Below are 13,405 nucleotides of genomic sequence, written 5' to 3'. Positions count from 1 at the left end.
GAAAAATGTGCAAAGATCCTGTAGTTTTTCTTTAGTGACTGAAACAACAGATGTTACACTATTAGGTAGGTACTCTTATAGAATAATAAAAAAAAAAAAAATGGCTTATTCTAAACATAATAAATCTAAAACTATACCTAGTTATAGAAACTACAAATTTTGACTCAAATCTCTTCATTTAAGCTTTAATTTACGATGCCAAGAGTTCAAAATAATTATTTTAATATCTATAGCAATATTTTTAACAAATGTTTTTACATTTTCGAATATGAAAAACATGAAACTTTTTTTATGAAATTAATTATAGTTATATCACAATAATATTTTGCAATAGAAAAAAAATGAAGTTAAGTGCAAATAACTGTATACAAGTATACACCTGATATTGATTTATAATGATATAAATCAGAATTGACGAAGTTCATCAGTCAAAGACTGCATATTATGAATATATTGAGATTGTATCAGAATGAAAGGGGGTGGGTTTAATGCGTCGACTTTTAGAAACTGATTATTTCTCTTCTTAATTATTCAAATTCCATGGAAGTTTTCATCAAAAATTTAAATACGCATTAATTTTAAGTTATAACTGTTAAGAGAAAATCAAAAAAAAATAATCGATGTCGATAATGTTTTTTATTACTTTGTAGAGCAATAATAACATTGAGGAACATTTGCGATATTCCTGCGGAATAATAGAAGAACAGAAAGAGTTGATAGGGAATATACCTACTTGGTTTTGAAAAATTTTTTTTTGGTCGAACTGTCGTTACTCTTGACACAAGTTGAACTTGTATGCTGTTCAGAATAAAAAAAATCGAGTAGGGATGGTTTCAGGCTTTTTAAATTTTTACATTATTCTTTTAAATATTACGTCATAAATTATTATTTGTGTTATATATTTTTTTCTATTGATAGGTATATGCACAAAATACATATAATACATTTACTATATTATTATAGTCAATATACGATATAGACCTTATATAAGTACATATTATGCTTCAGCTCCTCTCAAGGAACCGAAATATCATATAGACGTGTAAAAATCAAACAAGTGCGCGTACAATATAATACTAATTTTAATTTTCGCCGTCGTCTATAGTTTATTTTAGGAGTAAGGAGTAAGGAGGTATATTATATTATTATATACTGGCAGGATAATACCTATTGGTTATTATCTATTGAAACTACGCTCTACGTTAGTGGCGCGTGAGTGTGTATGTTTCCCACCCGCGCTTGTTTCCCATTTACACGACCTTCTTTCTAAACGTACACTTGTTCTTCGTGTTTCTCTTTTACGGCCATTGAAATATCTCTGTATACACACACAAGCACACACGCGCGCGCGAGACTGTCCCTAACAAACAGCCAACACGTTCAACTACAAATTTATAATTCCGCAATGTCAGCGCTGTGTGACGAAATTTACATTTTTACTTCAGACTCTTTTCTGACCTAATTAATTTCAAAATCAATACTTTAACATGCGTACATAGGTACATAGGCAGAGATTTGATTATATTTTAGAGTAAGTTGGCTTAAATCTTTCCTTATAAAATAAGAAGTGGGAACATTGAAAAATGTTCAATAATTTTAAGGGACTTTCAATATTTTTGAGGGGCTTAGCCCCCCCCCCCCAGAACCCCCTATCTCTGTCTATGTATGTGTATGTACCTATATACATAGAATAATATTTTACATTCGAAAACGATATTATTATGTATAGATTCATATTAAAATACCCATATTTTTTTGAGAACAACCGAACGGGTCTCTGTATACGACGGTAAAGTTGGGTTAGAATAATGCGATATCGAATTAACGATTCAGAATTAATAAAAGATTGTTTTGACTTTATCACAATAATATTAAAAGTATTATTTTTTATAATAATCGATAAACACTGATTAAGTTATAAAACTATACCATTAGTTGCTTAGTAGTCAGGTTATTACATGTACACTGTACACTGTACAGCATGTCAATATATTATAAATATTTTAATATTAAAATATTGTTTAAATTTTGTAATTATGTATATTATGTTGATTTAGCTTTGAAAATAACAAAAAAATACAGTAATAAAATATTGTGTTTTATATCCGTACAAAATTAACAGTAATTATTATAGGTGCTTATCAATAATAATTCTATAAAATAATAAGGTCATTAAAATGTTTTAAATTCGTGGAATGTACGCTATACTATCATCACGCGCAGGATCTATAGAACATTGTGAAAGGATCGATTGGAATTAATAATAAAATCGTTGTCCACATAAAAAATGCGTGGGTAAACAAATTACCGCGTTTAAATAGCATACATAATATTATCGTATATTATATAAATATGTGTTACATTCGGTTATTTTCAAGTGTGTTAAAAATTCAGATTGATGCACATGTTATTGTTGTTCGTATAAAAATATAACAATTTACTATGTATTATTATTATCCTTTATAAATAACGGGTACCGAGTAAATGGCGTGTATCATTAATATTGTATATTATATGATTGAATAATATTATTGGTGATTTGACGGAGATATTTGGAAACATCTGGGCTGACATCGTCAAAATCGATGAAAAATGATTATAAAAAAAAAAAATGGATTTATCGAGTTCACCGTCGCGGTCGCTCCTCCGCAGCACCGATAATATTACTAAAGGGTTAAAATCGATCAACCGGCAGTAATATAGAAGCCGGAACCTAGGTATATACTATATATTATGATGTGTACCTACTGTACCTCTACGTATATTACTGTTATACCTAATATATATATATAGAATGGACGTGAAAAAACTGTGATAACGCATTTCCAGGGCAAACGCGGCGGTAACCTTTCCCACTCCCGTAGATGGCCCGGGCGTGTTTATTATGCGCCGCCGCCGCCAATTTTTCTAATCTATAGGAAAATTCATTAGAAACGTTTATGCGTATATTATGCCCGTGCTACACGGCCGCCGCCGTGACGTAAGTATTGTTTTCGTTGAGAACGCAATATTATAATGAATTAACGCTCGTTACTTCCACACACATCGTGAGGCGTGTGGCGATACGATTTAACGCTAATCATTATTTTTTCCGTGATTTCGATATTGTATGTTTTGATCGAGCTTCGGCGTTCTTTATTATAATACACACCATGCACGTGAATTATTAAAATTGTCATCATCGTCCGTCCGCGAGAACGGTCGACCCGATTTCGACGGGAGTTGTTGGTGGGGAGGATCGTAGGGGGAGTCACGTCTTTTAGCAGTAGGAGGAGAACGTGTCATATGCAGACGATGACGGCGGAAAGGAGCTACAAACACATAATATAATTATTATAACAGCAGCTGGTGCAACAGCCACCGTTCCGTTATCAGAGTAACCAGTAAGTCTACGGTCAAATTATTTCGTGATATAATATATTATTATTATATAAGCAAAAATGGTAAGTGACGAGAATATTTTGCTGTAACATAACAACAACAAAAACAACTATAATGATAATAATATTATGTTGATAATGCGAAAAACTTGTCAATCGGCAGCACCCACGCACCGATATTTAAAGTTGAAACAGACATTCGGGCGAGTGTATAACAGCGATCGTGGTAGCGAGGGTGGTAGTAAAAAAAAAGGACGATCGTTAAAACGAGAACGAAATGTAGAAAAAAGCAAACATCGAAAACGCAATAATATATTATTATGGGTTATGTGCATTATTATTACTAAATTATTACGCTATAATGTTATTATTTCGCAATAATATTATCATTTATCGGACAACTCACTTTTTATAACACGCTCGGTGGTCGGCAGCTTCTGGCTGTTGTTCGACATTGTTGGACTGACGCGATCCTCGTTCGCCACGATGATGTGGTGCTACGCCGATTTTGTTGGTGCTGATTGTTCGACGCTCGTCGTCTTCGACACGTACCCGGTCGTTGTTTCTGCCTTGTGTGTCGCGTCCACGGGTCGTCGTCGTCACACCGTGTATACCATTAAACGCGTAACGAGTAATTTTTTTTATCTATTTATGGCCATGAAAATAGAACAGAAAAAAAAAATAAAAAACTACGTCAACAACAACAACAATAATTTATCAAATATAATTATATATTTTGAAGAAATGAATTACGAAAAAAATATGCCGAAAGAAACTGTATAATATCATTGTTATATGTGTTGTTGATAATAACAATATCTCATAAAAAAATGGATGGGCGGGGTGTGAAGCGAGGGTTGAATGATGGCGAGAGGGAGGGAAGAACATTAATATATTATAAATATACATATAGGTAAGAAAAAGAAACGAAAAAGACAAAATAAAAAATGTTTAGAAAAAAAAAAACTGAAAATATAATGATTGCACGCACCCGGCCGATTTCCTCTCCTCTTTTTTTTTTTTTTTATCAATTTAAGGTTCACACGTATCGTCCGTCGCTAGCAGGCCGCATAATCGCGGGGCACCGTGATGGATTCGTCCGTGTGTACTACTACTGCTGCGACGGCCACAGCAGCAACAGCAGCGGCGACGGCGGCGGCGGCGTCGACGGCGGTGGCAGCAGGCGCGCGCGACGCGGCGGCGGCGGCAGCGGTGACGGCGACGTCGGACGATTTCTTTTTTCGGTCAACTATTGTACGCGTACGGATGATGATGATGACGATGATGACCCGGCGGCCAGCGCGCGCTCCGTGACGATGGCCATCGTCGTCGTCGTCGTCATTATCGGGTGAGCTTGCACTGTTCGACGACGTGTACCGCGTGAAAAAAACAATATTATTATTATTATTTACAATATTATTATATAAAGTTCACGCCCGCCGTCTAGTGTGTCTTTTACGACGATGGTATTATTATAATATACGTATAGACTGGACACGCACAACACTGCGGCGTTGTCACTCGTTATTTTACGATAATTATATTATATTTTAATCAATTATATTATTATTATAGTATTATGCGTATCTCGATATTTTATTATTTTTATTATAATATATCGTCACGCATAAGTATGCACGCGCACGCACCGCTGTTGAGGGCAAACGAATACGAGACCGTGTGTGTGTGTGTGTGTGTGTTTGTGAATGTATGTGAAAAGGGAGCGAGAGAGAAGTGGGCAAGCGGCCATGGAACTATGGAACTGAGTGAGAAATGGGCGAGAGGCGACCGTGCGGGGAGGGCGGAGGGTGAAAGCGAATGGATATAATGATAAAAAAACACCGCCTCCACCGTCCCTCCACTTCGAGGCGCAACTCCGCACCACGCCCGCCCCTAATTCGACCACCGCCGACCCGACAGTCACCGCGGCGCGCCGGGTTTGTTATAAAATCGTTATGGCAGTGATGTGCGCTTGCGCATCACGCTTGCTCCGCATCAGCGCCCTCTAGTTCGCCCGGTCCCGAACGACACCAGGATTCTCAATCGTCGTTGGAAAATACGCGCGCGCGCGCGCGCGCATGCATATAAACAGCGCGCTCGTCGCCGACGTGCTGCTTGAACGCTGCGCGCGTGTTGTCGGGACAGTTCGAAACAAAAATCGTTCTCTCCCGAGGCCCCCCGCGAACCACACCGCATGACCACCGTTATACCAATAGGTAGTAGGTACTAACGCGTCTCTTTCGCTCGTCGAGAGTTCCAACTACGAAGCGTTCGTTTTTATTTTTTTTTAAATTTATCGTCGCACCTAAATAATTTGATAACCAGCTGCAGCTGTATTACGATTATACTATATACATGCGCAATATCAATATTTTATATCCTTTTATAAGTGCAGAACGCATTTCAGTGTTCTATATACTCTAAATTGATCAAAAAATATTGCATTTTTTTTACATCGTCCAATAATCTTTTTTATTATTATACATAATATACGAGCAACGAATCTATAAAATATATAGTTTTTCTTTTATATTACACGTGCCTTCCTAACATATACATTCTCCGTTTTAAGTAGGTACCTGATAAAAAAAAATTGGTTATTGTCACGTGACAATGTACAGCATCTAACTGAAAAACCTACTTAATATTATATTATTATATGCAAGGGAACTCAAGACGATATACTTTTAATACTTATAATTCATTGCCCTATTATAATATTATATTGTATTTTTAATATACCTAAATCTTATTTTACATATTCAACTATACTTAAGTGTAAGTAAAACTTATTTTAGTATAAAACTGTTACAGGAGATTTAAAATATAGTCAAATTGTGATAAAAACAATTTTTTTGTAAAATCATATATGTCCCGTAATTATTCATCATATAGAATTCTGATACAATTCGGGGGTATTATTAAAAATTAAAAATAAATTATGAATTCGATTTGCGCAAAATGCACAATCTATAAAATTAAATATAACTGCAATAAAAAGTCGGAATATTTGGTAAGCGATTACAAGAAAAAAAAATTGGATGACGTAATGGAAGAATGCGTCCATTATGGCGTTATAGTCGAGTAGTGTTCAGAAAATACATTTATAACATTCATTTTTCTAATATCTAAAAAACACACCCTAAAAACAAAATATTACATGACCCTATTATTAGGTATATGTCCCACATAACCTTGGGTCATTATTATACACGCCCCACGGCCACGTAGACTAATTATTTTCAATATCGAGCTTACACAATTTAACACTATACAGTCTATACATACATTTTTAATAACATTATACAAAACTAAACTAATAGTACTGTACTATAAAAATAAATTAGAAAATTATTTAATAAGGTTTAACTAATTATTATTCTTAACTAAGAAATAATTTAGATAATATATATGTGTAAAACTGTATATGTAAAAACTCTGATATTAATAATTCATACATCAATTAGTTATTATTAATTTCATATAAAAAATCATCTAACCCTATAAAGTAATCCAATAATAGTTTATTAATATGTATTATATAATAACTCAACCGCTGACTATGATAGAAAAATCTAGTCGTTTAATTTCACTTTGAATACTCAAAATTATATCTTTCACCCCATATCCTCCTGACGACCTGCTGGAATGGGTATCATTATTGTGTGTTACTTTTATAAAATATAAACGTGTGTGTCAACACTATCAGTTATACGAAAATTAAGAGCGATAAGTCTGTTGTGAGACGAACAACTTTCTAGTATAGTCCCCTAACTGTCATCTGCAATAATTGGTGAAAAGTTTATGTCAAGAGAAACGGAACGAATTGTCCAAAAAGAGGGTTCTGGTAATAATGGGATCTGCAGTATAGTTTAACAATGTCATCCCCCATTAATTGTAATCACTATATTTTAACACTGTACATCGTATATATTGTATAATTAACTACATTCGCAGTGCCGAAAATATGTCAAATTATCAAGGGGGCTTCTGTCGCTTGATATATATATATATATATATATATATAATTTATAAGTAGGTATTACCATTGATTAAATATACATACGTTATTTAGTAAAATGTATGGTAACACATGGTTATGTATGGTACCTATGTATAATGTAGGTATATAACAGGCGTCAAAGGCCGATCATAACTTTTTATTAAAATTAATTCAGGGTAAGATTTATGTACCTCGAATCTTTGAGCGTATAAGCCTTAGAGTTCCACCCATACTAGATCCTCTGAGACCTTTCACATCCCGACTTTCCGTTCAAACTTATCGAATGATCCTTTTGTTTTAGAACAATACGGAGTTTGAAATATGATAAGAACGTTGATATATGACCTTGAATTTTTGTAATTTTGTGTTTTGTTTATATTTAATTTATTAATATTTTGTTATCTATAATATGATTGTTGTATAATTAATTTACCAATTAACATTTTTAAATTTTTTAAACCAAGGATATTAAATAATACAAATATAATAACAACTATATATAGAGTCCACAAATTTATAATATATAATATGCACTAAAAACCAACCAATTATATGCATTCAAAAGTAAAAATATGCATAAAATGCATTGCCGTTTACAAAAAAAGATATTTTACTTATTAATTATTATACCTATACCACCTCTGACTAACGTTATACATTTTATCTGTAGAACGTTTAACGGAAATTATTTGAAAAATGTTTCCCGAATGACGTACTTATATAATTTTTTTTTTTTTAAATTTTACCAATAAAATAAACATATTAATAAAATCTATAGGAACGAGAATCGGTAAAATCGCATTAAAATGCCTGGAAATAAAAAAAAATTGAAAATTGAAAATTTAGGCACTGTATTTTAAGAACAATTTTATTATATACCATGCGAGACATACCTAATGTGCTCAAAGCTCATTCATATCATCGTATTAGCCTATCATATTATGATCATCTAGAAAAAATATGCAAATGCATATAAATTCATGCTCTAATAAATATATTACTAAATTTATATAACTGTTATAATAATGATTTGGTTAAAACATTAGCCTAGACTAGAGCAATAAACAAATTCAGCGATAAATAGTTATTGAACTTTATTTTATACAAAAATAATAATTACTAACTAAAATACGAAATTTCACGAAGTACATTGGTATATACTTGATCGTTCTATCTTCAATGGATTAAATAAAAATGATACATAAATCATGAAAAATATGAGCATGAGTAAAAACACTAAAAACATATAAATATATGTCACTATTGGGCGCATAGATTATGCTTGCAATAAATCATATTATACATCGGGACATGGAGTCATATTTATTGTTTTTGTTAAAAAATTCAATAAAAAATGTTTTATATTCAAATAACGTAACTATAAATAAGTACATTTTACATATAATATTGCAAATGGTAGTGGTATTTTTGTGACAATAAACGAAAATTAAAAAGCCACTATCATATTTTTATCATAGATTGTAGGTGATGTGTATAGCATGAGAAATAATTATATTGTTCTATTAAAATAAGAAGACGTTACCAGGCCCGTGTAGACTTACAGAATTTTTTACGTTGGTATAAACTCTATACAGATCACTAAAAAAAAATTTATATTTATTGTGTTTTTAAAGAAAAAAGGCCAAAGGGGAAAGTATAGATAACCGCTCTGCTGTACTGTAATAGTATCGAGTATACCTGTGTATCTCGCCATTATGGAGTTGAGTAAGTCAATGTTATTTGTGTAATATTAAATTCGAATTCAATGATAATTCATTGCATTTGAGAAACGATTCTGAGCGAAGACGGGTTGTCAGCTTACATGACTAAGTATATTTTATGATATATTTATAATTTATATTTTACAATTAATATTTATTATTTAGTAATGCTAATTAATTTTGGTTGAAAACTTTGCATTTTGATATACCTACCTTTTTTGTATGTAACTATGAAATTTAATAATATACATTAAAATTACCTATTAATAATATTTTTAAATTACGGCAAAATGTCTAAAAAGGTGTTCCTACTATTTTTTTAGAATTTTTAAATTTCAGTAGGACTTACTTATGAAAAAACATTATATGTAGTTAATTATCTAGCCTTAGTTATAAAAATTGAACATTTCATACATTTTTAACTAAAAAAGATTTTCAAATTTTGTAAATTTGATGTATTTTATCAAAGTACCAATTAGATCAAATCTGCTACTCGATCTAAAATACGTACGACATATCAAATTTCCGTTCACTAGTTTCAATAGGGTGTTGTTAGTTTTGATATTAGAGGAAATTGACTCACCATAAAACTTTTATGTAAAAAAATTATTAGTGCTTGAGTGTCGGTTTTTATTCGATATTTTAATTTTAAAGCCAGGTATGGGTTTTTTAGCAAGGTATTAATTTTTGATATTCCACATACCCATCTTGCTTGTTAATGAAAATATAATACAATTGCCGATGTCTTAAGCATAGATACTGTTCTTATCTACAAATTTGATAATAGTTTAACGTACTCTATTAACAAAACTAACAACACCCATGTTGAAACTAATGAACGAAAATTTGCCATGTCGTATACGTATTTAAGACGAGACAACAAACGCACGGGTAGAATCCTATTAATTGATAATATATTATTTATATTATGTCTATAAGATATTATAAACATCAATTTAAATTAAATATCTTATACAATTCTTTTATAATTAATAAAATAATTTTGTTATTTATTTATAATATTTTATTATTATTATTATAATATTATTATTCGCTATATTTTGCACAGGGTCATTGAAAATTTTGATTTACATTTAATTTATTTTTAATTTTTATTGAACGTATATACACCGGCTACTGGGCCATTAGTTGTAGATTATATTTTAAAATTACATTTAATTTATCTACCTGGTGTAGTGGTGTGACCAGGATGTCGAATATTTTATTAAACTATAAACACAGGTAGGTACTTATAGTTCATAATGCTTAGTGATTACTGAACATATTATAGAAATTCGGAGTTTCCGTTCATATACACAATGCACACGTCACACACCCATGATATAATTAACTATTATATGAAAGAGACACATCATACACCATGTCAAGTTCAGTATAGGAAGTTCTTTGTCAACTACATCTAGCACACTAATGAACTCGGGATGACTATGATATGTAAATCTTTTGAAACCACATTGTGTTGTATCTTATTTATCTATGCATATTAATAAATTTATGTAAACTATAACTTCATAGTTTTTGAACTGTATGCATCTTGAAGCTCCCTACGGTTAAAATTATAAAAGAACATTAAACTTCTCGCTGTCTTAGCTAAATAGTAAATACAACAGGTTTCCCAAATAGTAGTATAAGTTACAACTTAAAACATTATTAGTTCTGCTTAACATTTAACTTTCATTAATAATAAGACTTCAGAGTTTATTCTGCTTTAACGAAATTAATGTTACACAGTTCATAAGTAACTATAAATTATATAAATCATGTTTACATATTTAGAAGATCGGGGTTAGGTGTTACAATATTATAAGTTATTGAGTAAAAAGTCGTAATTAAAACGTATTTAACGTAATTACGTAAAAACTTTTGATACTTGCATTTTATAATATATTGTACAGCTATCGTTATTTATTATTATTAACTAAATTACATGTAAGTACATAAACGAAACTAGATAATTTTATTAGGACAGGCCAAATGATATGTATGAAAAAAATTCTTAGTACAAAATAAGTCCTTTAGTCAAAACTGATCTAACCCACTAACCCGTAGTTACACCTATGATGTGTAAGTAAATTACAACAGTATATTTATACCTATATATCTTGGTGTGTCATTTTCGACTGCACTCAATGATAAATAATAAAGTTAAATTGTTATCAACTATAGTAGAATGATGACTAACGAGGTTTGTTTCCACAAATAATGAGGTTGTCACTTATGTTTAAAAGGTTTGAACATAATATTATTTAAATTTGTTACATTATATTAACTTATTGTTTATTATTTATGGATTCAGTTTATTTGCATTGAACAGTATAAAATTTGATTCAAATTTAACGTTAAAACCAAAAGTTTAACTTTGATGTTAATCATATTATTTTGATTTACCTGTTACAACTATCTGAACTAACCCATATATGGTGTGACAACCAACCCTATTGTCAAGACGAAGGGTTAAAAATTCTATATTTAAAAAATAAAAATAAAAATCTATTTTTACTTAATATTTGTGTTTTATTTTCTTATAGGATATTCTAAAGATGACATTTTGAATAATATGGCAAATGCTACTTGAAAAATAAAACTATTGTGTTTACAAATAAAAAACTGTGACAACTAACTCTGGTCTTTCTACTATATAGGTACCTTTCGAATCATATATATATATATATATATATATAGCTATAATAACCTCAAGCCTCTTATAACTCGGCTTGTAAGTTTATTTTGTCTTTGTCTTTCATCATTGTCTATATTGTGTAATACCTCTTCAGTTTCATATAGGTATATAACTAAATATAAATTGCACGATTTTTTTCTTTTTACTCACCCAAACTTAGTACCTAAACCTAATACCTACCTATAGATTATCTACATTTTTTAAAAGAACATATTTAGTAAACAAGCTGTACTTGAGTACTATATCTAAACGATGACTAATAGTAAATAAAAACTACACAAAGTACCAATAAATTATCTATATAATACAGAGTAGGTCACCGTATTTTTCTGTTTTCTGATAAGTCTAACACGGGAAAATGTGGTGGTCCACACTGTATATATATTACCTATACTTATATACATAATTCGTAAAAATAATAACTTTTATAAATATACATATCGATAACTACTCAAACTTTAGTTTAAAGATAATGTATTATGTCGTATTATAATGAATTAAATAATGCATTAAAAATAGGAAATAATTTATAAAGATATTTACATAAATTATCAAAAAACTGGATTAATTAAAATTATGATTTCAACTTAAAATTATTTTAAAACACAAATCAAATGAATAACTTGTATACTAAGCTGTAGACATGTATTATTGTATAATAATATAATCTAATAACTTTAATATTAAAGTAGTTAAGCACTGTAATTGAATACCTATCACATTCTTATTTTACTGATTGTTGACAACACCCATATAGTCATGTATGTTATTATATGCTTTTATGTATTCGGTATTTTGTACGGATATGAAAAATTAATGTGGTATTTTTTTTTTTGCGCATTTATTTTTTTTTTTTAAATACTAAAAGTATAAATACTTAACAATTGAAATTATATAATAATATAATATACTTTATAATAAAATTAGATTTTACTTTTATTAATATTCTATATAAAACAAATATAATAAAAATAGTTGACTAAGTAGCACATATTATATTTACTTAAGATACTGATATAATTTATTTATTTTATTTAAAATATTTTCAAAACTTATAACTATACGTGAAGTATATAATCAACAATTGAACTGCTCAAGTATATTATGGTAAAAGTAAATATTTAACTGTAGATTTACCTTATATGTTTAAGAAATGAATTAAAATATACAAGTAGTTATAATAGATTCAATAAACGAATCAGTGTGAATCAACAATGTTATTTATTATCATTTAAACTTTAAACATATTAAATATCTACATCCTATAGGCTATAGTGTTATTCCTTATCTATAAATTGACAAATTTTCGTTTCTAATACCAACAAGGTTGTTTGTTACTAATATTATTTGTTCATAAGGATCATGCTAATTTAATGTTTGTTTTTTGCTATTTACACGTAATTTTTTGTTTTCTGTAGCCAGTAGGTATAAAAATTTTAAAGTTCTCTTATTTATATATATAAAAATTCGTATTATATGATATATTAACTATTTATAAGGTTGACATATTTTACATAAGTTACTCATAAGTATTAACCTATAAAGTTAACAAATTTACTATATATAACGTAGATAATAGGTAGCTACATAATGGCATACT

At 30.0% G+C, this 13,405-nt stretch overlaps 1 protein-coding gene and 1 long non-coding RNA gene across 4 annotated transcripts in view; one reads left to right on the top strand and one right to left on the bottom strand.

Moving 5' to 3' along the window:
* Positions 1-4,539, bottom strand: part of LOC107163721 (serine/threonine-protein phosphatase 2B catalytic subunit 3-like) — a 61,695-nt gene extending 57,156 nt beyond the window's left edge. The window contains exons 1-2 of one of the 3 annotated variants that reach the window (XM_089225619.1): positions 4,372-4,539; positions 3,787-4,025 (exon numbers count right to left, since the gene is read on the bottom strand). In XM_089225619.1, coding sequence (XP_089081745.1) covers positions 3,787-3,835 — 49 coding nt within the window. In that variant the 5' untranslated portion in view covers positions 3,836-4,025; positions 4,372-4,539. The remainder of the gene's footprint in view (positions 1-3,786; positions 4,026-4,371) is intronic. The other 2 variants (XM_089225620.1, XM_089225621.1) reach the window with 2 other exon arrangements.
* LOC149055929 (uncharacterized) overlaps positions 3,040-13,405 on the top strand; it is a 38,098-nt gene continuing 27,732 nt past the window's right edge. Inside the window, exon 1 of the long non-coding RNA XR_016191395.1 lies at positions 3,040-3,383. This is a non-coding gene — a long non-coding RNA (uncharacterized LOC149055929). The remainder of the gene's footprint in view (positions 3,384-13,405) is intronic.

This window comes from Diuraphis noxia, unplaced genomic scaffold (assembly GCF_037042655.1).
Source record: "Diuraphis noxia isolate RWA-SAM2 unplaced genomic scaffold, SU_Dnox_SAM2 contig0004, whole genome shotgun sequence".
Taxonomy (NCBI): Eukaryota; Metazoa; Arthropoda; class Insecta; order Hemiptera; family Aphididae; genus Diuraphis; species Diuraphis noxia.
This window is presented reverse-complemented; position numbering and strand designations above follow the sequence as displayed.